This window comes from Miscanthus floridulus, chromosome 14 (genome assembly GCF_019320115.1).
Source record: "Miscanthus floridulus cultivar M001 chromosome 14, ASM1932011v1, whole genome shotgun sequence".
Classification (NCBI taxonomy): domain Eukaryota; kingdom Viridiplantae; phylum Streptophyta; class Magnoliopsida; order Poales; family Poaceae; genus Miscanthus; species Miscanthus floridulus.
Genome location: NC_089593.1, coordinates 40,206 through 66,676, shown reverse-complemented (window position 1 = coordinate 66,676; position 26,471 = coordinate 40,206). Strand labels below are relative to the sequence as shown.

The 26,471-nt window shown below is 48.7% G+C and overlaps 1 protein-coding gene across 1 annotated transcript; it reads right to left on the bottom strand.

Annotated features, from left to right (window-relative positions):
- Nucleotides 1-18,984: 18,984 nt before the first annotated feature.
- LOC136505605 (uncharacterized mitochondrial protein AtMg00810-like) lies at nt 18,985-19,501 on the bottom strand. Its single transcript, XM_066500765.1, has 2 exons — nt 19,153-19,501; nt 18,985-18,989 (listed from the first exon to the last, which is right to left on the bottom strand). The coding sequence occupies exons 1-2, from the start codon at nt 19,499-19,501 to the stop codon at nt 18,985-18,987; spliced, it is 354 nt and encodes a 117-aa protein (XP_066356862.1).
- Nucleotides 19,502-26,471: the final 6,970 nt, after the last annotated feature.

Sequence of the window (26,471 nt, the reverse complement as noted above, 5' to 3'; positions counted from 1 at the left end):
CGGAGAGCCGGAGACCCGTCGCAGGGGCTGGCCGGCGACGAACGGAGCGCCCTTTAGGAGTAGATGTGACCACGAGATCCGTTCCGAGTCGTGCAGGACGACTGGCCCGAGCTGGTCGGGTAGATCTGTTGTGGGTGGTGGTTACCTGCTCATTAGGTTGACTTTGAATCGAACTTACCAGAGCTAGGGTTTCTGCAAGTTTGGTGCCGACCCGATCGATGGAGTCGAGCAGGTCGGTGTTGTCGATCTGCCTCCCTTGGTAGTGGGGAAGCGGACGACGGGTTGTCGGCGTGGCTGAAAGCGATGCGGGTGTGGTCGGAGCCAGATCCACCGTGGTCGGAGCCAGATCCTCCGTGGTCGGAGCCGTATCCACCGTGGTCGGAGTCAGATCCTCCGTGGTCGGAGCCGTATCCACCGTGGTCGGAGCCGTAGCCGATGCAGGTGAAGCAGCGGTCGACGCCGATTGAATCCGCGCCTCCTCCGTGATCGTGGCGATGAAGTCGTTGGAGCCGGTGGTCCAGGTGATCTGACCGACGGTGAACGTGAGGCCGTTCAGTGTAGCCACGGAGCCAGAGATGATGACCATCTTGTTCGCTTGGAGAGCAGTACGCACACCCCCTACCTGGCGCGCCACTGTCGACGAAATATGGTCGGCAGTCTACCCAGGGGTATGCCCAAGGTAGTAGATTGTCGGCAGACAGATGCGCAAGCCACAAACAAGATGGTGACGCAAGACACACGAGGTTTTATCCAGGTTCGGCCGCCAAGAAGGCGTAATACCTACGTCCTGCGTCTGATTGTATTGCTGTATGTCAATGAGAGATGTTTTTTAGAGGGGTCCCCTGCCCGCCTTATATAGTCCGGGGGCAGGGTTACAGATCTGGAAACTAATCCTAGCCAGTTACAATTGCCATAGGTGGCTAGATAAGGATTCCTATTCTAACCGACCAGGATCTTGCTTGATCACCAAATCCGCCTTGACTCCTTGCGCGGGACTCCGAACAGGTTGGCCAGGCCGCGCGTCGTCTTTTGGTGGACCGGACCCTCTGATCTGGGCCGGCCCAAGCCTAGCCGTAAGGGTATAGGGGTTAATACCCCCACACAAGTATGTATGCGGCCATGCATTATATTTGTTATATATTTCTCAAAATACAGTGGAGCTCAAATGCCTTTAATTAGCAAACGATCAGAGCCCACGAGGCAGCCACAGCACATGGCGTCTGTGTGTTGAGGGAGTCGAATTTGGATCGATCTTGTACGTATTATATACGGCTTGCAGCCCGGCCCGATGAGTGTTTAGGACTGCAGATGAAGTCCATATGATTTGTTACGCAAACGTGAATCTTTCTAGAAGTGTTACCACGTGAAGATAACTCCTCTGGATGGATAGATCACGTAGCTTCATCTTGTATATATACGAAGAAAAGAATGGGCTCCGGATATTCCTGTGGCCCTAACAAACTTTAGGCGGCGCGCACGCGTGGCCAGGAGGCCGGCTGCTACCCTAGCCGCTGCCTATATCAAGGACCAAGTCTTCACGGAGAAGGGTAATCACGCCTGGCTGATTGGATCACAAGAAAGGCAGCCGCCGCCACGGCGCCATCTATCCAGAAGCTCTCGGAGCAGATCGACGCGCGGCACCCCAGGACGCGGCTCCACCTCCACACATCAAGGAGAAGGGATGGACGCCGCCCCAGGACGCGGCTCCAAACAACGCCCTACAACAAGATTGAGAAGGGCGAGGTCGTTTGGCAACACGCACGCCAGTTAGCGGCTGATCGACGAACGTCGGTGCCATCAACACTGCGTCATTCAGGTGCACGTACGTACTCATGTGCAAGCTAACAAGCCAGGAGATGGCGATGGAAGGGGGCGTACACGCGCTCTGGCCGCGCCGATGACACCCGACGACTCCAAGGACCAGTGTCAGCCTTCTGCCCCGTCGAATTGCCAGTCGGCGGCCGTGGCATCTACATCGATCGACTTATATCACGAAGCCCATGGCCAGCCGGGAGACTCGCGTCGACGTGGACGTGGACTCCACGCGGCCGTAGCACCACGCCGAGCCGGAGGAGACGCTTGACACCCGACGGGTGCGCCGCCGAGCCGGAGGAGATGCGTGCACGCATCCGTGCTTGCCTGTGCGTGCCATACAGCTAGCATACTACAAGCTAACGAGCAAGGAAGGACACCATGGCCATCGACGTTGGAACAGATTAATCCCTCTTTGTCTATTCCTTTTTCTTGTTACAGAGATCACATGCATGCACGGCGTGTCAAACGCCACACCGAGGAGCCAAGACTGGACGCCGCCGACAAGGGCTCCACGCCTACATCTACTACGCCGCCGGACACCGACGAGGCGGGTGACGCTACAGCAACTCCATCCACTACGACAGCACGAGCCATACGGCATCGACGAGGCAGCTGGCCTACACCGACTACGCCGTTGGACACCGGCGAGGCGAACGACGAGGGCGAGCGGAGCTGACGTTACAGCTGCACTACACCGGCTCCACCTACTACACCAGCTTCGTGCCGGCCGACACCGACGATGCGGGTGGGCGAGCTGACGACGTTCCAGGCAGGCGAAGGCCGGCGGTCCGGCTGTGCTACATCGACTTATGGGCTGACGAGGCCTTCTACTTCAACAGCTTCTACCTCGACCAAGCACTTCAGCGTACCTCGGTGACGCTGCCGAGGACGTCCGAGACGGTTCAGCTACACCGTTTTCATGCATGTTCAACCTACTACAACCACTATGCGCCGTTCGACACCGACGAGGCGAACGACGCAGGCGGGCATGGCTAATGTTCTAGCCATGTTGCACCGACCCATGGATTTCGATGAGGCCATGGACTTGCCGACGCCACCTACATCCACACCAACACCACATGCATGGAGAACGTGAAGCGAAGACTGAAGACGACGACCACAACAGCAGAATCGGAGGTGTCCTGTGAACTAATTCACTAGGGTAATTAATTGGGAGCTTTCCGAGGCCCCAGGAACAAGAAGACCACGTAGCCCAAGTCAGATTGCGCCAGCAGGCTATGGAGCGCGCATTTGTCAGGAACCTGTATTTTTATTTTGCTAAATATGAATAAAGTCTTGTGTTCCCATATTTTGTCTTTTATTTGTGTACTTTAGTACTGGCACGTCCGCGCATTATTTCCTATGCACAGAGAGATCCTCCTCTGTTGTGGATTTTTTCTGTCCAAACAGAAAGTTTCCCTGAGAATTGAAATGGTAGTAAGACTTGTTGCTTTTGTAGTAAGCCTGAAACTATACAACATTTGTTTTTTAAGTGTCGTTACGCTCATTTCCTATGGCGTGCTGTGTTTATTTTGTTTGGCATTCAACCACCACGAAACACCAATCATCTTTTTAATAGTTGGTTGGAATTGGATAGTCGCCAACATAATCATCTTTTATTGTCTGGGGCAGCAGTTTTTTGCTAGTAGGCAATTTGGATCAGCACAAGGAATGACATGGTGTTTGACAAAGGTCTACCATAAAACTTTTTTGCAGGTTCTTTTAAGGGGGGGCACATCTATTACAGCACTCGGACAGAGAACAGAATCGCGAGGCCTGTGGGTTACTAGAATCAAGAGCCATGCAGTTTTTCGCATCAAATCGATGGTATTTTGGTTGTCAACTTTAGTTTTGAACTTGTAATGAGTTTATTTCTTGGTGTGTGCATTTGTTTTAAGTGTGGACTGATGCCTTTTTCTTGAAACAAGCTGAAGCCGAATTTTTTCCATTAATTCAAAAAGTTCTAAAGATCCCTATTTTGGAATCCAATGAGCTGACACATGCAGGTGTGCATTGAAACACATGCATCATACTGAAATACACTTGCTTACATGTAGGCTAGCCTGCGCAAAGTTAACTTCCCCCATATCGAGGGACTCTTATATGAATCACTACCGGACACGGCCGATTTGCCGAGCGCTTTCTGTCGGGCACTCGGCAAAGGTTTTTTATGCAAATTTGGCCGTCGGCAAAGGTGGCCGGCGTGACGGCGGCCACCTGCCGTCAGCCTTTGCCGAGTGCCCCGACGTTAGGCTCTCGGCAAAGGTCTTTTATTTTTTTTAAAAAAATTCTTTGCCGAGTGCCCTGTGACCTGGCGCTCGGCAAAGGCTTCTTTGCCGAGTGCCAAGGTTGGCACTCGGTAATTTTTTTTTGTTTTTCGCCCCATTTTTTTCTGGGGCCTTGCTACAGTAATTAAAACTCCATTTCAAAATTTGGGATAATTTTGAGTTTTTTTACTAGATTTCCTTAATTATTTTTGTTTCGTTGAATTTTTCCGACTATTTCAAATTTGAACTGCATGTACATGAAATAATGGAATTTGGTCATTCAAAAAATGGTATTCATGATGTTTGGCGTATGTTGAGGCCGTATCCAGGAACTCGCATGAAATTACGAGCATCTTGTTGTTGTAACATGACGATGTACTTGCGGGAAAAGTGTATTTAAATTATATAAAATCCAAACAAAGTCCGAAAATCACGAAACTTGTTGAGGTGTCTTGTTATCGCATGTGGAGGCCGTGGTAAAAATTTGAGAAAGTTTGAAGCAAGTTGTGACGTCGGATGCTTAAGCATCCGACGTCAATGTCTGGCTTTTAAGCATCCGACGTCACAACTTGCTTCAAACTTTCTCAAATTTTTACCACGGCCTCCACATGCGATAACAAGACACCTCGACAAGTTTCGTGATTTTCGGACTTTGTTTAGATTTTATATAATTTAAATACATTTTCCCACAAGATCACATGCGGAGATGTCTGACTTTTAAGCATCCGACGTCACAACTTGCTTCAAACTTTCTCAATTTTTTACCACGACCTCCACATGCAATAACAAGACACCTCGACAAGTTTCATGATTTTCAGACTTCATTTGGATTTTATATAATTTAAATACACTTTTCCCGCAAGTACATCGTCATGTTACGACAACAAGATGCTCGTAATTTTATGCGAGTTCCTGGATACGACCTCAACATACGCCAAGCATCATGAATACCATTTTTTGAATGACCAAATTCTATTATTTCATGTACATGCAGTTCAAATTTGAAATAGTCAGAAAAATTCAACGAAACAAAAATAATTAAGGAAATCTAGTAAAAAAACTCAAAATTGTCCCAAATTTTGAAACGAAGGTTTAATTACTGTAGCAAGGCCCTAGAAAAAATGGGGCGAAAAAAAATAAAAGAAAATTTTAATTTGCCGAGTGCCAACCTCGGCACTCGGCAAAGAAGCCTTTGCCGAGTGCCAGGTCACAGGGCACTCGGCAAAGAATTTTAAAAAATAAAAAATAAAAAAACCCTTTGTCGAGTGCCGCTGGGCCCGGCACTCGGCAAATCTTTTAACCTAACGGCCCAGAACGGGCCGGCCCAACCCCACCACCTCCTCACTCCTCTCCCACCCGCGCCCCCGCGTCCCTGCCGCGCCGCCGCCGCCCCCGGTCGCCCGCGCCGCCCCCGCCGTCGTCCCCCTCCGGTGAGCTCCTGTCGGGCCCGCCCCGGTGCCCCCATCCCACCCCAGCGCCCCCGTCCCGCGCCCCCCGCCCCTGTCCCGGCGGCGCTCGGCCTGGCACCCGGCCGACGGCCCAGCGCCCCTGCCCCGGTGGCCCCGCGCCCCTGCCCCCGACGGCCCCGCGTCCGCGCCCCCAGGTCCCTGGCCACCGCCCCGAGCTCGCCGGCGCCCCGGGCTCCGAGCTCCCCGGGGACAGCGACCTGGCCGGCCCCGAGCTCCATCGGCCCCGCCGTGCCCTACGACCGGCCAGCAGAGGGAGAAGGAGAGGAGCAAGAGGAAGAAAGAGAAGGGGGAGGAGGAAGAAGAGGAAGAAAGAGAAAGGGGAGGAGGAAGAAGAGGAAGGTGCCGACCTGACCGCCCCATCGATCCTCGCGCCGTTTCGACCGCCCGTTGATCCTCGCGCTGCTGCGGTCATCCCCGCCGTCGTCGCCGGCCCTTGCTCTTGCCGTTCTTGCCGCCAAGGTAAGCCCTACCCTTGTAGGGTTAGTAGTAGTAGTAATTAGTAGTAGTTAGTTGTAGTGTTAGTAGTAGTAGTTAGTAGTGTTAGTTGTAGTGTTAGTTGTAGTAGTTAGTAGTGTTAGTTGTAGGGTTAGTAGTAGTAGTAGTAGTTAGTAAATAGTAGTAGTTAGTAAGTAGTAGTGGTTAGTAGTATTAGTTAGTAGTGTTAGTTGTAGGGTTAGTAGTAGTAGTAGTTAGTAAATAGTAGTAGTTAGTAAGTAGTAGTGGTTAGTAGTAGTAGTTGTTAATAGTTAAGTAGTTCTTAGTATTAGTACTGTTAGTAGTTAAGTAGTTGTTAGTAGTAGTTTTAGTAGTAGTTGTAGGGTTAGTCGTAATTGTTGTTGTACTACTTCAATACTTTCATCTGCATGGAAAGAGAACTAAAGTACATGGCTCCTCTTGATATATTGGTGGTTGCTGGCCTTCGTGACCATGTTTGGTATATATGTGGTTGTTGGCCTTTGTGCCATGTTTTTTGCAGGTTTTGGGAACCTCCCCGTGCAGGGGAGGTGCTGCCGAAATTTTGAGTCGACACTAACCATTTTTGCCCTTTTTTGCAGGAGGACCTATGGGAGGGACTCGACGACCCCGATCATCTTCGTCGGCGCTATGGGTCTTCCTGCACCGCGTCGACTCGCCACTGCACCGACTCTCCACCGCCCCGCTACCCTGACCTCACCGGCACCCTAGGTATAACCCCTCTATCCGTATGTGGTCTTTGGTCGCGTAACCTAGTTAGGTGTCTCCCATCCGAAAGAGATACGGTTGGAGGTATGCAGATCTTTGTATATCTGGGACCGTATCTGTTTCGGATTGTCTATGTTTTTTGGACAGCCCGTGGATGCGTAGATGGGTTAGTTTCCATGGTCCGCTCCGGTCCAAGATGGTGTTTTGGCATTACCCCCTATTGTTCTCTGGATACACACTCTCCCTTGCAGGACGTGTATCGAGAGAACAGCAGGGAGGTGCTGCTGAAATTCTGTCTCGGATAGGAGCGGAGCATGGAAACTAACCTCATCTACGCATCCGTGGGTGGGATTAGGACCTATCCTCACCTATTAGAGAGTAGGGTCACCTGTGGAGATGTTATATATGCTAGAGGATGGAGGACCGTCAGTGGATGTACACGGGCCGGACAAGTCAGGGTGATGTCAGCATTGAATGGATGAACAAGACCGATCGTTTCTTGAAGCATGCATTTGGCAAGGCCGCTAGATACCCAAAAATGGCTTTGTGTCCCTGCAGCAAGTGTGGTAATAGGAGAATGCAAAACCAGGAAGTCATGGGTATACATCTGCACAAGAATGGGTTTATGCCGAACTACACCCGGTGGGTCCACCATGGTGAAGCCGATCGTATGAGAGAGGAGGTGGTGAGACCACGCGTCGAGGCTTTCGATGCTGATGCCGGGGTAGCAGACATGGTAGATGACATTCACCAAGCACAGTTTGCTGAAGGACATGAGGAGGCGGAGATGCAGGCAGCCGTAGATGCGTTCAAGTACAGGATGGACTCGGCGGCGAAACCCCTTCACGCTCATTCTGAGGTCTCTCAGCTGGATGCCATTAGTCGCTTGATGGGGTTGAAGTCTGATTTGAACATGAGTCGAGAAGGCTTCGATAAGGTGTTGGCCGTGGTTGGCACCCTGCTTCCAAAGGACCACATGTTGCCGAAGACCATGTACGAGGCACAGAAGCTCCTTAAAGCACTGAAGATGCCGTATGAGCAGATACATGCTTGTCCGAATGGGTGTGTCCTATTTCGTGAAGAACACAAGGAGGCAAATAACTGTCCGAAGTGTAAAGCTTCCAGGTTCCTAGAGGTAGAGTCTAGTGATGGTGGTGGCCAGAAGAGGCAGCTTAAGATACCCGCCTGAGTCTTACGACACCTTCCCTTCGTGCCGAGGCTTCAAAGGCTATTCATGACCGATGAAACCGCAAAACAGATGACGTGGCACAAGAATGGCAAACGGTACAATCCTGACAAGATGGTACATCCATCTGATGGTGAAGCATGGACCAGCTTTAATGACAAACATTGTCTGAAATCCGATGAGGCTCGTAATGTATGTGTCGTGCTGGCAACAGATGGGTTCAATCCTTATGGCATGATGGCCGCCCCTTACACATGTTGGCCCGTGTTTGTTATCCCCCTCAATCTCCTCCCTGGCGTCGCCTTTCAATGACATAACATGATCTTGACGTTGATAATTCCTAGACACCCGGGGAAGAATATGGGTGTGTTCATGGAGCCTGTGATTGATGAATTGATCAAAGCTTGGAATGAAGGGGTATGGACATACGACCGAGCTACAAAGCAAAGCTTCAAAATGTACGTCTGGTACCAATACTCCATGCATGACTTCCTGGCGTATGGGTTATTCAGCGCCTGGTGTGTTCAGGGGAAGTTCCCATGCCCAATATGCCAGGAAGCTGTGAGGTTCATTTGGTTGAAGAAGGGTGGCAAGTATTCGTCGTTCGATCAACATCGTCAATTCCTAGATTCCAACCATCCATTCCGACAAGACACCAAGAACTTTAGGAAAGGTGTCGCAGTCACGGACCCTAGACCACACTTGAAGACTGGTGCCGAGGTTCATGCTCAGATAGATGCTCTCGTGCCCAATGAAGAAGGTGGTTTTGTGGGATATGGTGAGCAACACATGTGGACTCATAAGTCCGGCTTGACGAGGCTCCCCTATTTCGATGACCTCCTACTGCCCCATAACATTGATGTAATGCACACTGAAAAGAATATCGCCGAGGCACTTTGGGCAACACTCATGGACACTGACAAGTCTAAGGACAACCCTAAGGCTAGAGTGGACTTGGCGACGTTGTGCGATAGACCACAGCAAGAGATGTGGCCTCCTACAAACGGCAAGAACTGGAAAAGGCCTAAGGCCGATTTTGTCTTGAAACCCGAACAAAGGAGGGAAGTACTACGATGGATCAAGGCATTAATGTTCCCTGATGGGTATGCAGCGAACCTGAGCAGGGGAGTGAACTTAGGCACTATGCGAGTCAACGGGATGAAAAGTCATGACTACCACGTATGGATTGAGCGGCTTCTTCCGGTGATGGTAGGAGGCTATGTTCCTAAGCATGTCTGGCTAGTGCTTGCAGAGTTGAGCTATTTCTTCCACCAGCTTTGTGCCAAGGAGCTATCTCGGACCGTGGTTGCAAACTTGGAGAAAGTGGCACCTAAGTTGCTTTGTAAGTTGGAGAAGATCTTTCCACCCGGCTTCTTCTTGTCGATGCAGCATTTGATTGTGCACCTCCCGTATGAGGCACGTATGGGGGGCCCGTGCAGGCCCGTTGGTGCTATCCAATCGAGAGATGTCTGAAGGCCGTTCGCAAAAAATGAAGAAATAAAGCCAAAATTGAGGCTTCCATTGCAGAGGCTTCCATTCTGGAGGAGGTGACAAACTTCACACAGCTATACTACACAACGAACCTTCCTAGCGTGCATAATCCACTCCCTCGCTTCACTCTGGGCATAATTAACCGAAGACCGAAGACCGAACCGAAAAGACCGAGACCGAGACCGAAAAGACCGAGACCGAAAAGTTCGGTCATGAGTTCGGTCCTGGCTCCCAACTAACCGAAGTAACCGATAGAAGTTCGGTCATATGTGTCGGTTAACCGAAGTGACCGAACTGACTGTAGTTCTGTAGACTTCGTTCGTAATGTGTGATTGTGATTTGTGAAAACTGAGAAAGTTGTGTGCTAGAACTTGTCATAATAATGTGTGGTTTGTTTTATATATTGTGTTGTTATTTTTTTGCCTTCAAATAGCAAGCATGCTGTTGAAAATTGCTATAGATTCTGCTATTTTTTGTGGCTGCTAATCAGGTCCGGTTAGTTCGGTCATGACCGAGACCGAACCGAACTAACCGAGACCGAACTTCCTCGGTCTTCGTTTTTTGCAAAGACCGATCGGTCCCAGGTTTCTGATGACCGAACTGACTGAATAACCGAGGAACCGAACCGATCGGTTCGGTCTGACCGAATGCCCAGGGTGGCCTCGCTACAATGCTGACGAGAATGAATCCAACCTCAGCCTTTTCCAAGGGCAACTCGGAAGCGCAAGTGGATCGACCAATAAGAGGTTGGATAATGAAGAGTGGCGCAGTATCATGCTATATGTGTTGGAGAACCTAACCGAGGTGAAGCCGTTCATTGAGTAAGTTCTCAACGAACTTGTTTCAATACGCCGTCACTATTCTACATCCAACTGATTCTTTCTCGTTTGCACAGGGAATTTATTCGTGTATCCTGGCATCAACCAAGGGGTCCTACCCCACGACAAACCGATACCCTTCTTTCATAGGGTCCGAGAGCAGGGAGGCCTGATTTCATTTCTTGGTTCAAAACAAAGGTATTGTCCAATTTACCTCATACCTAGTTCGAGATTTCGAGTTTCGCGTACTTAGTCTGGCAATCTTTCATTCTTGCGCTTGCAGGCCCAAACCGATGCAACTATGAGTAAGGAGTTGAGACAGGTTGCAAATGGCTTCGACAATAAGGTGAAAGCTTATTCAGGTTATGATGTGAATGGATATCGCTTTCACACAGCAAGCTACGAGCGAGCTCGGCCCCATCGAAAAACCACAAACAACGGAGTTTGTACTCCTGGCATTGATGGCCTCGAGTATCATGGCATAATCGAAGAAATCTATAAACTTTCATTTTATGGTTCGAAACCTCTTCGTCTCGTCATGTTCAAATGCCACTGGTTCAATCCTCGACTAACGAAACGGAGCCCTAATATTGGTCAAGTCGAGATTCGGCAAGATTCCGTCTATCAAGGAAAAGATGTCTTTATTGTGGCTCACCAGGCCGTGCAAGTTTATTATTTGCCATACGCGTGCCAAGGCAACAAGGCTCTTAAGGGGTGGGCTATTGTGCACCAGGTATCGCCACATGGTAGACTAGCTGTCCCAAATAATGAAGATTACAACTTCAACCCAAACACATATGAAGGAGAGTTCTATCAAGAAGATGGGCTACTAGGGAGGTTGGTGATAGACTTAACCGAGGCAATCAGAATGGAAGTAGACAATGAAAGGGTCGATGACGAGGAAGGAGATGAGGTGCAAAATGCCAAGGACATAGAAATGCTTGAGCGATTACATTTAGACGATGACGATGAAGGCAACATTGAACCTTCGAACAGTGTTGTTTATTTGGACAATTTTGATAGTGATGACAAGACATATGATCCAGATAATCCCAATAATGATGATTACTTCTAATACATGTAATACTATGTTATTTTGTAATCGTGTTTTGTTTTTTTATTTAGCATCTATTTTTAACACATGTACTAATATGTCTTGTTTGTTTCTTTTTAATTGCAGGTGATTGAACAAAGATGGCGGACAGTCGTGTGCCAAGGAACGTGAACTCGAGGTTCATGAGGGCACGCGATGCAGATCTGGATGCAGAAGAGGGGTCGTTGGACGAGAGGAGGCAGAGGGTCAGGAGCAGCGGTAGCGGCAGCGACAGCAGGAGGGGCCGACCTCCTCTAGTCAGGCCGCGTGACGTGCCGGAGGAGGAGCGCCGTACTCCGGACTCCTCGGACGAGGAGGAGCTGGTTCGACAGACGGACGACGAGGGAGACGAGGCACAGTAGGGCGGCGAGGCTGGAGGCACAGCTGGTTCAGACTCCTCTGCTGTGGCCAGGATCTACTTGCGAGGTCCCTCAAAACTCCCTGGGCCTCCGCTTCTTCCCCTACGCCCAGTGATCTGCCCCCAAGGGGACAGGTAAGTAACTTTAGATTTTATCACAGCTACTTCATATAACCTGTTGAAAATTGTCAGAGAAACTAATAATGTTTGTTAATGACTTGTGCTGGCACTGGCTGGTTGTGTCGCCTGGTGACTCACGCAACCCCAACCACATCCTGGGTCTTGTGTGCAGGCACTTTTACCCCGGCATTGTCACGCACAAGGGGAACACTGAGCCGGCCAAATCGTGGGACCACTACAAAGATGCCCCCGACGCATGTGGAGATAAGCAGGAGCGGGTGAGGAGAGAGTTCTGGGTAAGTCTCGCTCGCACAACTTTGATCAATACATCGCATTCATTTGACTTTTTTTGACATAATGAATTGATACATTGTGTCTGTCTGCAGACTTTTTCAGATGTGAAGAGGGACAGGAGGACAGGGCGGAGAAGGTGATGGTGAAAAGTGCCAGGAAACGAATCACCGACATGCACTACGAGGAGCGCCTCACTTGCATCGTCAAGTACTACGCCACGCACCTTGGTGAGAAGATCACCAAGACACAGGCAAGACAGCGGACGCTGACCCAGGAACAGTACCTTGAGGTAAATGAAGAAGAATAATACTGATTCGTTTTGAGATTAAGTAGCTTTAATTTGGTCTTCTTATATCTCAAATTCTTTATGACATGTAGACAATTCCATGGTGGTGCGAGTTGTATCGGGACTGCTGGGAGATGATCGTGGACAGGTGGTTCACGGAGGGTTATATCCAGGACCACGAGGCGGGGCGGGAGCGGCGTATGGCAGCGACAGGCCCCACACACCATCAAGGCAGCCGCAGCCTCGGCGCGTACAAGCAAGCATGGGTACGTGAATTTTTAGTATTCTTACGCTCCATTCTGCATGTTTCTTCTAATCATCTTGTTGTCTTTCTCGCAGTCGGCGTCACATGGTGGGCAGTCCATCTCCAATTTCATGGCATATGGTCTGGCCCGCAAGGGTAAGGCGACGTCCGCTGTCACCTTCACCCCGGATGACCCGCCCGAGTCCTACAGCAACTTGAGCGTCCACAGCCGCATCAGTTCGTACGCGTCGAAGGCAAGGTCGGTCCATGGGCCAGACTAGGATCCGAGCACCGACGACATCGATGGGACGATGGTCATGAGGCTCAGACAAGGCAAGAAGCATGGGCGGTACTGGATAGGCGATGGCACCCTCGAGCCCAGCGAGATTCCCTCCCTCTCCCAGATCCGAGCACAGACCCCGGGCGGAGGCCCGGCCATACGCCAACGGCCGTCCCCTTCACAGCAGCGGGTCGACGCACTCCAGGTTAGTCCCGTTTAACTCTTCGTACATTGATCTTTAAATAACTTAGTTACCTTTGCATTACTGAAACATTCGATTGAAATGTTGCAGGCCGATAACGAGAGGATGGCTCAGGAGCTGCGGGACCCGGCAGCGAGGACCGAGCAGGCCGAGCGGGAAAGACAGGCCGAGCGGGAAAGGCAGGCCAAGCAGCTGGCGGAGATTACGACGTTCCTGAAGAACTTTGGGCAAATGCACGGTGTAGCTGTGCCGCCGTTTGCTCCACCGTCGCCGCCAGTTATAGCTAGTCCTGTGAGTATGAAACCAAATTGCTTCGACTAGTGCTTTCATTAGATGACCACTCTAACAGATGCAATCTCTTGTCCTTTATGCAGCCTCCGTCGGCGGGTTCGAATAACCCATTTCAGGCACAAGCAGGCGACGACACTTTTCCTTCACCAAGCACTTAGTTTCCTCCCCACCGGTAGTTTGTATCTCTTTTTCACCGCTTGATGGACATGTGATGCACTGTGATCAACTATCGACTTGTTTCGATGGATATTGGACCTATTATGCTTGTGATGTCGTGTATGTGAGATATTGTGTGATCGACATGTGATATATATGTGGTATTGCCTTTGTGATGAGATGGATGTGATATATATGCGCTATATTGTGTTTGTGATGTCACAGATGTTATATATATCTCTTATATGATGTGTTTGTGAATATAGAATCAAAAAAAAATTAGCCTCTTTGCCGAGTGCCAGGGCCAGGGCACTCGGCAAAGAAATTACGAAAAAAAATAAAAAATATTTGCCGAGCGCCGACCTGGCAGGGCACTCGGCAAAGAAATTATTAAAAAAAAATCTTTGCCGAGTGCCTCCCCGGTAGGGCACTCGGCAAAGAAATTTTGAAAAAAAAATTAAAAAATCTTTGCCGAGCGCCTCTGACATGACACTCAGCAAAGCATGTGCTAACACAACCGTTGCCGTGACGGTCACTTTTCTTTGCCGAGTGCCGAGATTGCACTCGGCAAAGACTTTGCCGAGTGCCCGATAAAAGGCGCTCGGCAAAGAATTCTTTGCCGACGGATTTTTTACCGGAGGCTCTTTGCCGAGTGCTGCCCTCGGCAAAGGCTTTGCCGAGGATTTGCCGAGTGCATTAGGCACTCGGCAAAGCGCCTGAATCCAGTAGTGAATGTTGCATTCTGATATTTGCATAATCTTATGAAAAACGAAGCAATATTTTCTTTCTCCATATAGATGACCGCGGTCTTGTGATAAGACATGTCAGAGGAAATGTGACATATGTCATACCCTGGACCTGGAGGATAGATCATTGATGCAATCTTAAAAAGGAAATTGACTCCATAATATCAGAGCTGGCGTAGAGCCGTAGAACATTAAGGATTCACATTATATTTCATAAAAGGACCTCTTGATTGTCTAGGCCACACTGTGATTTTGTGTTTTTTTTTGGTCACAAGCAGGTAAGAGAGACAAGTTGCAAACAGCAGAATGAGCATTTGCATGAAATTGTGGAGCCTCAAGAATAGGATCCTCTAACGCTTCAAGGTGGGAGGCCTTTTTTTGTGCTGGTGCTTCTACTGCTTGTTACTGAGCATGGTACCTTGCCTGTTGCCTTATACTTGATTTTGATGTGCATGGTGTTGTTTCGTTCTAATTAGAGACCTCTACGCCCGTATGCGTCAAGTGCTTGAAGAAGTTAGTGATCGTTTGATAATGAATTAACTAGTGGTTTCTTATTCATTCATAGCTTTATGCCCACTGTGTTTGTGCCTCTTCCCTGAAGCCTGGCTGTCTTGTTCCAGCAAGACCCGTGTGCTTAAAAGTCTAAGGACTCCAAACAATGAAACAATCACCTAGAAAACTGTATCAGCTATGAGTCGCCAACTATCAAAATTTCAGCCAGTCCATCGTTCATGACCTTTTTCAGACAAGGCATCTAACTCGTTTACCCAAATGAAACCACGAAGTCCAGAAAACAAATTAGAGTCCCGGGTGAAGGACCGAAACGGCGACCAGAGGGGGGGGGGGGGGGGGGGCGTGAATGGGAGCCTCAAATTTCTTTCGAAAACTTAGGCCACTATCCCAATTTGAACCCAAGAGGCAAACAAACGAGAGAGGAGTGATCCATGAGCCAACTAGGTGGCTGGATGTCTATGGTGATGACAAAGAGGCACAGCGGGACCCTCGAGAAACAACCAAGCCAACCCCTTGACGAAATGGCCTGAAACCGAGAAGATAGCACAGGACTGGACTGTCCGCGTGAGGGGGTCCGGACTGTCCGCGGTCTACGCCAGACTGTCCGCCGACCAAAACTCTGAAAACAGACGACGAGAAATAGTTCTGTACAAAACTTTCGCAGCAGTGGCGGACTATCCACGCCTTAGTGGAGAACTGTCCGCGCCTGTGCTGAAGCGGAACAGTACAGACTGCCGATCCTGCCTGAGCTCGACCCCGATGGACGGACTGTCCATGGGTACACCCCGGACTGTCCGCGGGTCACAAAACAGTGCGCCCGAAAATCGCCAAGGACATAAATTCGCCCGATTTGCGACCAAATCAAAACCAACTGCCACCAAAATTGAACCAAGGGATCACAAGGCAGTAGGTGAGCTCATCGCTCAAAGTTTAGTCAATCAACGGGAAAATCGGATCATGCGAAGAACACCGGTTTTCCACTCCGAAAATTGAATCGTCCCGATCTATGAACTCGTGAGGATTCGGACAAATTTCTTCGGTGGAAAGGATCAACTCACGTCCTAGTTCATCCCAAATCAATCGGTTTGACTCAAAAGACCCACAACTCAAGATTCAAGTATGAACGAGAGAAGGGGAGGAGAGGGAAAAGCAAGAGTGCGAAGAACACGAACGGGAATCGCACAAGAGACTCAAACCTTGAATCCCGGAGACTCAAACCTTGAATCCCAGAGGCACGAGGAGGTTAGGGCCTCCATTCCTGCACAAATCTTCGGTTCGATTACACAGATGAAGTGGCTAAATCATCTGAGGACCTCTTGAAGCAAGACTAGGGAGAGGGGGAAGACCTGGGAAGAAGAGAATGAAAATGCAAAGAGGTGAGGGTGATTGGGGGCACCCTCATCCTTATTTAACAGGGATATTACACAAGTCCCAAACTGCCCCTGGATAATTAGAGCGAACCACCTAACCCTAAGGCATTATGGTCCAACTCAGTCTTCTGTCAATCGGACGGCCACGCTTCCTGCACAGAGTTGCTTCGCCTCGACGCAACCTCTGTGATTCCGCCACATGCCGCCCCGTTCCTTCTCAGAACCTCCACCCATGTTTTGAGACCCAAACCCGAAAACCTTCCACCGGTGGTTTTGCGGCCCAAACCACCAAACCCGCTCGCGAGTAGCGTACTCCATACGCGTCCCCCGCTCCTCGACATGTGTCACCGCCATCCTTGACCGCCCGGCCGCCAAGTCTTCCAGAGCCTCCGCTCGACTTGCACGTCCACCGTCTTGACTCGGTCAACACGGTCACTCCACCATGGACACTTGCACTTGTCGATGTCCCTAGGTGTCAGCCACCGCAACTGGTCCTCCGAGCCTCCGCTCGACTCGCACGTCCACCGTCTTGACTCGGTCAACATGATCACTCCTCCATGTACACTTGCGCTTGTCGATGTCCCCATGTGTCAACCACCGCGGCTGGTCCTCCGGCGCTCCTGTCCCTCAGTCCAAGCCTCACGTCCGCCCTTCACCACTCCCGGTCCATCGGCACGGCCCGTCTCTACTTGACCTTCACCTCGTCATTGACCACTACCTTCGAGCTCCACACCTGTGCACCACAAGCCAAGAGACATGTTGCACAACACAACTCACGCCATGGTTAGTTCACAAACTCAACCCAAGACGCGAATCACGTTGACAATCACTCATCACAATGAGACCACATGGGTACCTATCGACCATGTGTCCACAATCTCCCCCTTGATGAGTGCATTGTCAACACCAACACACAAACAACAGAGATAAAGAAGCAGAAGAAGGGGAAGGAAGAAGGAACTCACCCAAATGACCAAAAGCCAATGATAAGCCAAAGCAGGGTCATTTGAAGTAAGCAAAACTTGCAAAACTTGGTCCCCAAAGACATGGCAACGGCCCGACGCAACCAATTAAAATGCAGCTAGTCCTCAAGAAGAGGCAGAACGGGCTCAACACCACTAGCAAAGCTCAAAACACCTGAAAACAACTAGACCCTCCAAAAGAGGTAAAGGCTCAACACAACTAGCAAAAGCAACTCAAATGCAACTCCCCCTGAACCAATGCAATCTCTCAAATGTATGCACTCTCAACAACATACTCCCCCTTTGGGTGGTTTGTGTGAAACATTCTCCCCCTTGTTGATACATGCACTTATCAAGTTAAAGCCCAGAGACTGCAACTCCCCTTCAAAGTATGCTGAAAATGCACAGGGATGTAGAAAATGCGGAAGCTTCAGGAGTATATCATTCAGAATGAAAGAATGCTCTAAGGAATATTGTCATGTGAGTAAGACAATAAATCTAAAGGCTAGCAAATGCTCAAACTGATCATAGGGTATAATTGTGAATTACAAAGCATTTTGAGCCAATTTTAGTCTTGAAAAAGCATTCACCACAGAATTAGCACTTAGCATGTATAAGCAGAAAATCAACAAGTGCTTTCAAATCTATACAAGGTGAACTACCTCAAGCTAGTGTCTAATCAACATGCCACAAAAAGAATACAAAACTTGTGTTTTGCATGAAATTTCCATGTTAGTCATTTTGCACAAGTAACATAGAAGGCATGTAATTGCAAGAGGTTGTAAGCACTATCTTGCCTAACTTTTCAACTGGGTGAAGCCTATGTCAAAAGACAATCAGAAGCTCAAAGCGTCGGTCTCGGTCGTACACTACACTGCTGAAGTTCAACTTTAAGTGCAATAAGAAGCAGTCTCGATACAGTGATGTGTGATAATGCAAAACCTCTGGATGTTTCTATTTCAATTATCTTGGAGTCATAATTTTAACTGATCATCGGAGTAAAACAAGTGGAAGCAAAAGACTCTAAGACTGAGATATAGTAACCTAGCATAAATATGATAGAAAGAGGATCTCACACATCCTACACATGCTAGGAGGCAGACTCAGTGGTGAACCAAATTTGTAGATTTATCAATTATAGATCAAGTTCACATTAAAAACAGACTTAGCTCATCAAAAGTGTAACATATGATCAAAAAGAGCCTAAGCTAGCCATACCAAAATCATGTATCACATAAGCATCTATCACTAAGAGCATAATCTCATTCTCAAAGATATACACATGAAGCTCACGATGTACTATAATACATGATGCAATGCAAAAGGTGTATGATACAAAAACAAAACAAATACTAGAACTAGAAAACCAAGAAAGAAAAACCAAAACTAGAGTATAAGAACCAAAGCTTCCCTCCTCTAAAAAGGGAAGCAAGCACCCAACTCCCGTCTCCAGCGGGCAAAGGATGCTAGGTCAAGGGGTTTTGTAAGGATATCTGCAAGTTGGTTTTGGGTGTCAACATGGCAAAGATCAATGTCTCATTTCTCATAATGATCGTGCAAGAAATGAAAGCGCACATCAATGTGTTTTGTCTTGGAGTGGAGAACTAGGTTTTTGGCTACACTTATGGCACTTGTGCTATCACAAAACAAAGGCACTCTAGTGAAATCTAAGCCAAAATCTCTCAAGGTGGCTAACATCCAAAGCAGCTAGGAACAACAACTAGGGGCGGCGACATATTCAGCTTATGTGGTGGATTGCGCTACGCTGGATTGCTTGCAAGAAGACCAAGATACCAAAGAAGAACCAAGAAACTAACAAGTCCCTGACATGGACTTTCTATCTAAGCTGCAACCATAAAAATCCGCATCAGAATAACCACAAAGAGAGAGCGAGGAAGAAGTAGAATACCAAAGGCCAAACTCAGGAGTGAAACGAAGGTACCTCATGATCCTTTTGATGGCTTGGCGATGAGACGTGAGTGGCGAAGCTTGAAAGTGCGCACACAGACACACAACAAACTGTATGTCTGGTCTCATCGCTGTCAGGTAGAGCAAAGACCTGATCATGCTGTGGTACTCCTTCTGGTCCATGGCTTCTCCTTCTTCATCGACATCCAACGCCGTTGTGGTTGACATGGGTATCGAAAGAGGCTTGGCCTCGCCCATATCAAACTTCTTCAGCACGTCCTTGGTGTACTTCCCTTGGTGCACGAATGTCCCTTCTCGGGTTTGCTTGATTTGCAACCCAAGAAAGAAGGTCAGCTCTCCCATCATGCTCATCTCAAATTCCCTGCTCATAAGATCTGCAAACTTGGCAACAAGTGCATGAGAAGAGCCACCGAAGATGATATCATCCATGTAAATTTGAACCAAGAGAGTGTCATTGGCTTGCTTGAGGAGAAACAAGGTTTTATCAACTAAACCCATTTTAAAACCCTTTTTAAGCAAGAAAGTTTTCAAACGCTCATACCATGCTCTCGGGGCTTGTTTCAAACCATACAAAGCTTTGTGAAGTTTAAAAACATGGTTTGAAAACTTTGTGTTCTCAAAACCGGGAGGTTGCCTCACATAGACCTCCTCTATGTAGCCGTTTAAGAAGGCACTTTTGACGTCCATTTGAAAAATCTTAAATCCCTTTGAAGCAGCAAAAGCTAAAAGGATTCTAATCGCCTCTAAATGAGCTACAAGAGCAAAGGTCTCCTCATAATCTATACCTTCCTTTTGGCAAAAACCTTGGGCTACCAACCTATCTTTGATCCTCACTACCACCCCATCTTCACTATGTTTGTTTTTAAAGACCCACTTTGTTCCTATGGGATGGCACTCTGGTGGAGGTGGTACTAAAACCCAAACCTGGTTTCTCTCAAAGTTTTCCAACTCCTCATGCATGGCATTAACCCAATCAGGATTAGATAAAGCATGTCCAACATCTCGAGGCTCAAAAGAAGCAATAAATGCAGAATGAGAAGTGTGAGATGTGATATGACTTGGACCGCGTGGCTTGCTGGTCGATGTTGGCAATCATGGTCTGAGGTGGACGGCGATGCTGAATTTGGTGTGGTGCCTCCCTAGAATAAGTCGCCTCCCCCCAACAGCAGCTGGTGTTTCCTCAGGTGCAACTGGCATAGGCTGAGGAAGCTGCTCGAACAGCCCCCAAGTGGTGGAAGTAGAGGGATCGGGAGCATGAGCCAAAGTAGTCATCGTAGGCTCGAGAGGGGCAGCCGGTGGAGTTGGCTCGGGATCACCCTAATCGGCATCTTCCTGCCCCTCCTCCATAAAGATGCTTTCACCAAGCTCATCCTCACTTGCACGCTCAAACACAGGAGTTCCACAAGGTATGGTTTCATTGAATGTGACCTCACAGGTCTCTACAACACGGTTAGTTTCAAGGTTAAGTACGCGATAAGCTCAAGAATGGGGAGCATAACCAAGAAATATCCCATCGGAGGACCTAGACTTAAACTTGTCCAAATTACCTTGCTTGAGGATGAAGCATTTGCATCCAAACACCCTAAAATGGCTTACCTTGGGTGGCCGCCCAAACCGCAACTCATAAGATGTCTTCTTCATGAAAGCTCAAAGAAAAATGCAGTTTGAAACATGGCAAGCGGTGTTGATTGCTTCAGCCCAATATCTCCTAGGAGTCCTATGCTCATCGAGCATCATCCTAGCCATTTCAACCAAAGTCGGATTTTTGCGCTCAACAACACCGTTTTGCTCGGGGACATAAGGAGAGGAAAACTGGTGCTCGAGGCCCAAATAAGTGCAAAAGGTTTCAAAATAAGTATTCTTGAATTCTGTGCCATTGTCACTGCGAATCGCTCTCATGGCATTCTTAGGGAACTCATTTTGCAACCTCAGAATCAAATCTTGAGCATGAGAAAAATCCTCATCCTTACCCTCCATGAAAAACACCCAAGAGTAGCGAGAAAAATCATCCATGGTCACTAGAACGTACCACTTCCCACCTTCTGACTGAACCTGAGCTAGACCAACTATGTCCATGTGAAGTAGCTCACCGAGTTCCTTAGTCATGACTTGGTTCACAGGAAGGTGAGAAGCAGCAACCATCTTCCCATGGCAACAAGGGTGACAAACGAGATCCTTCTCAGATTCCAATTTGGGCAATCCTCGGATTAAGTCAAGTGAGCTCAACCTAGCAAGTAGATCGAAGCTTAAGTGACCAAGTCTCCTATGCCACTTCCAAAGTTCAAAAGAGGATCCGACCACAAGACAGTGAGAAGAGCCAAAGGAGTGAGAAAAATCAGCTCGAAAGACATGGCCAAAAGGAACAATCTGACAAACAAGATTTCCCTGAGAATTAAGAACTTGAGACAAGCCGGTCTTAAAACGCACTTGAAAACCATCCCCAAGGAGTTGCAAAACAGAGAGCAAGTTATAATGCAAATTCAAAACCAACGCAACATCCTTGAGAACAAAACTCTCATCAACCCGAATGGTTCCACGAGAGACCACCTTACCTTTGCTATTGTCCCTGAATGTGATGTACTCCTTGCAACTCATGGGGTAGAGGCTGGAGAACCACTTTGAGTTTCCGGTCATGTGGCGCAAACAGCCGAAATCAATGAGCCACGTGTTCTACAGACCTCCATCCTGCATCAATAGAAAGGCATGGGATGAGCAAATGGCCCAACACTAGGGTTAGTAAACTGTGAAGGATACCAGTGTTGGCTCATTTGCCCTAAAAATTTGTTAGGAAAAACACCAATCATACCATGTCCCATTTGAGGAAAGCGATCACCACGAGGGGGAAAACGTGGTCTGCTAAAGCTGTGGGACTAAAAGCTACTGCCATGAGGTTCAAAGTCATATTGAACACGACCAGAATCCCGCCAGGCATGACCACCACGTGGTCTCACAACCTAAGGCCTAGCACCTTGAGGCATTGTACCTCTAGGCCTAGCACTGTGCCTCTGAACAAGCGGTACATGTATGCCAAGAGGTGGGCGGTACATGTTCTAGTTGTTCAACTCATACTCATGCCTCTCATCTCTCTTCCTCCTAAAGCAGAACTCAACAAGATGACCATCCCTATGGCAGTAGTCATAGTGATACCTCACCTCTCTCTTGGGTGGTGATTGGTTCACTCTCTTGTGGGTATGGTTCACTCTTGGTGGCTTTTGAACTCTAGAAAGGGGATCCTCAGAGATGTTTAGCAGAGTGTCAAGTGGGTTCCTGAGATGGTTAGGTTTTGGAATCCATAATTGTTTCTAGGGTGGAGCTTTTGGAGGTTCTTCAAACACTCCATCTTTGACAGTGGGCTCAGTGGGCTTAGGTGGAGTGGTTTTGATCAACTTGGGAGTGGTGGAAGATTTTTTAGTTAGTTTCAAACCACTGTACTCACCAACCTTGCCATAGAGATTTTTCACTTGGTTTCAAACCACTGCACTCATAGAAGACCTAGTGAACTCTAGATCCTTAAGCGCTTGCTCTAGCTTATCCTTATACTCTTTTCTCTCATGTGTAGGATTGTTAAGCAGTTTGTCCTAACTAAGCAAAGCATCTCTCAAAGCATCTACCTCAGCGGTGAGCTTCTCCGTAGAAGATAGTACCTTAGGAGTGTCATCATTGCCGACCGCTTCATCCTTGCCCGTCTCCTCGTCTCCAAGAGCCATGGTGCAGAAGCCACCATGGGTGGAGTCAGAGAAGTAGAGACCGTTCAGCCTCTCCTCCACCTTCCTCTCAGACTCGTCGTCGCTTGAGGAGAGGGAAGCTCGCTCATCGCCAGAGTTGTCAAGATTGCTGAGTGACACAAGGAAGGCGCGTTGCTGAGCCATGGCCTTCTTCAGGAACCTCTTCTTGAGCGCCTCCTTATCAAATCCCCCCTTGGACTTGTGCTTGTTTGATGAGTGCTCTTGCTTCTCTTTGCGCTTGCCAATGTCGTACTTGTTGGAGGGGTACTTGCTTTTCTTGGGGCAGTTGGTGATGAAATGGTCCGGGTCTCTAGAACCAAAGCATCCTTAGTTCGAGCCACCACACTGGCGATTCAAGCGATTGTTGTGAAATCATGAGAACTAGCTGATGACTAGAGCTAGCTCATCGTCTCCAAGCACCTCCATCTGCTCCTCTGTGATAGACATCAAAGAAGACAACGCAAAGAGAGACTATGAAGGGTTAGTGAAGGAACTTGATCTACCGTTACCTGAGACCAACGCCATGGTAGGCGCAGAGGGGTTCTCGATTTTGGCTCTAGTGTTGTAGTCAATCTCGGTAGACTTTAGCTTACTGAAGAGCTCCTCCACGGTGAGTGTCTCGTAGTTGGGTGACACAGTGATTGCAGCAACTTTCACCTCCCAAACCTTTCGATCAAGGGCATGTAGCAATTTGATTGCCCTCTCATGATCATCATAAGGTAACTGCGCTCGATTTGCCCTCATTTTGTTCATAATAATCTAAAAACAAGAGAACGAAGTACCAACAGACTCTCCACTCAGTTGGGCAAAGTTTTCATACTCACGTCTATATGTATTGAAGAGTCTGGTTTTGATTTGGGCAGTACCCTCGCAGTGGCTAAGAAGCTTACCCCAGATCTCTTGAGCCATAGAGAGGTGAGAAACACGATCAAACTCAATGGGAGAAAGTCATAAGAAAAGAGCATTACGAGCCCTGCTATTTGCGTTGTGTTGATCAATTTGGTCCTGACCAACACGCGCAACAAGCACCTCGTAGTTGGGGTCCTCACAAATCTCCCAGACACGCCAATCTAAACTTTGAGATACGCAGACATGTGGATCTTCCAATAAGAATAGTTTGTACCATCGAAGTATGGTGGCTTGCTGGAACCGCGCTCCATGTTGCCTTCATGGATCATAGACCGATTAAGGTAGAATGATCCTTCACCGGCTCCGATACAAATTGAAGGACCGAAACAGTGACCAGAGGGGGGGTGAATGGGAGCCTCAAATTTCTTTCAAAAACTTAGGCCACTATCTGAATTTTAACCCAAGAGGCAAACAAACAAGAGAGGAGTGATCCATGAGCCAACTAGGTGGCTAGATGTCTATGGTGATGACCAAGAGATACAGCGGGACCCTCGAGAAACAACCAAGCCAACCCCTCGACGAAATGCCCTGAAACCAAGAAGTCAGCATAGGACCGGACTGTCCACGGGACAAGTGCGGACTGTCCGCATGAGGGGGTCTGGACTGTCTGCGGTCTACGCTGGACTATCCACCGACCAAAACTCTAAAAATAGATGACGAGAAATAGTTCTGTACAAAACTTTCGCAGCAGCAGCGGACTGTCCACGCCTGAGTGGTGAACTGTCCACGCCTGTGCTGAAGTGGAACTATACAAACTGCCAATCTTGCCTGAGCTCGACCCCGATGGACAGACTGTCCGCGGGTACACCCCAGACTGTTCGCAAGTCGCGAAACAGTGCGCTCGAAAATCACCAAGAACACAAATTCGCCCGATTTGCGACCAAATCAAAACCAACTACCACCAAAATTGAACCAAGGGATCACAAGGCAGTAGGTGAGCTACCCCTAAGAGATCATCACTCAAAGTTTAGTCAATCAACGGGAAAGTCGGATCATACGAAGAACACCATTTTTTCCACTTCGAAAATTGAATCACCCCGATCTATGAACTCGTGAGGATTCAGACAAATTCCTTTGCTAGAAAGGATCAACTCACGTCCTAGTTCATCCCAAATCAATCGGTTGGACTCAAAATGACCCACAACTCAAGATTCAAGCAAGAACGTGAGAAGGGGAGGAGAGGGAAAAGCAAGAACGCGAAGAACATGAACGAGAATTGCACAAAAGTCTCAAACCTTGAATCCCGAAGGGCACGAGGAGGCTAGGGCCTCCATTCCCGCACAAATCTTTGGTTTGATTACATAGATGAAGTGGCTAAATCATCTGAGGACCTCTTGAAGCAAGACTAGGGAGAGGGGGAAGACCTAGGAAGAAGAGAATGAAAATGCAAAGAGGTGAGGGTGATTGGGGCACCCTCATCCTTATTTAACAGGGCTATTACACAAGTCCCAAACTACCCCTAAATAATTAGAGCGAACCACCTAACCCTAAGACATTATGGTCCAACTCAGTCTTCTATCGATTGAACGACCACACTTCCTGCATAGATTTGCTTCGCCTTGACGCAACCTCTGTGGTTCCGCCACATCCCACCCTATTCCTCCTCGAAACCTCCGCCCGAGTTTTGAGGCCCAAACCCAAAAACTGTCCACCAGTGGTTTTGCGGCCCAAACCACCAAACCGGCTCGTGAGTAACGTACTCCATACGTGTCCCCCGCTCCTCGACACGAATAATGTTTTCAACTTAGAAAAATTTACTAAGTCATGAAATGATTTTTAGTTTTAATGTACCCTACTTTGAAGCTTTGCAATTTGAAAACTATGGCAAATTAGATGTTACTCCCTAAAGCAAAGTTGGAGTTTACATGTAGCTCTACAACTTTTAGTAATGGAGTTTTTGCTAACTCACCATGAATTAGGAGACAAAGGTGGATAAATCGGGGGCAGGCCTGGCACATCGCATGGCGGCCATACGCCGGCGTTGGCCTAGCCAGTCAGGCCTCAGTGGAGTGAAGACTGAGGCAACCTCGCTAGTCCATTCATTTCCCACTCTCTCGCTATTGCTCGCCTTCTCTTGCGCCTGCGCACACAGCAACGCCGTCGTTGCCATCACCGTGTGCCTCCACCGTGCTCGCTCGCCATGCACGTAGCACCGCCGCCTAATTCACCGCGCCCACATCTATGCCACCACCTCCTCTACCACCTTGAACCACCATTGTAGCCGCTCGAGCCTTAGTAAGGCCCCATTTCGCCTCGCCGCCACTGCGCCGTCACCGGAGCGCCGCCGCGCTTTTGGCTCGCTGCGGCCAGCTTACACAGAAGGACCTCCGCTCTCTCTCCCTTGTCTGGTCTTCACCATAGGTCCTAGCATCTAAACCCATCGTCCATTTAGATGCTACCGCCTCATTGCACCGGAACACGTCGCCGCTCTACGCGCGGCCGCCATGGCCGTCGTGGCACTAGAGCTCGTTGTTGCCGAGCTGGCCCATCGCCTCCATCCTCTCTCGCATGCCTTAGGTTGAGTAACCATAGACCTAGATGGTGGTATGACAGAGACCCGTCTCTTGCTGCCATCTAGCCGGAATGGTGGGAGCACTGCCGTGCTCCGTACGCCGCCGCGCGGACATGCACGCGGTCAGAACTCATCGTCGCCTCGTCGGAACCCTAACCCACCCAAGCTAGCTTCGTTAGGTTACCGTGAAGCCATGATGCACCTTGACTGAGCACACCATGGCTAGAGAACACCGATGTGCCACTACACAGCT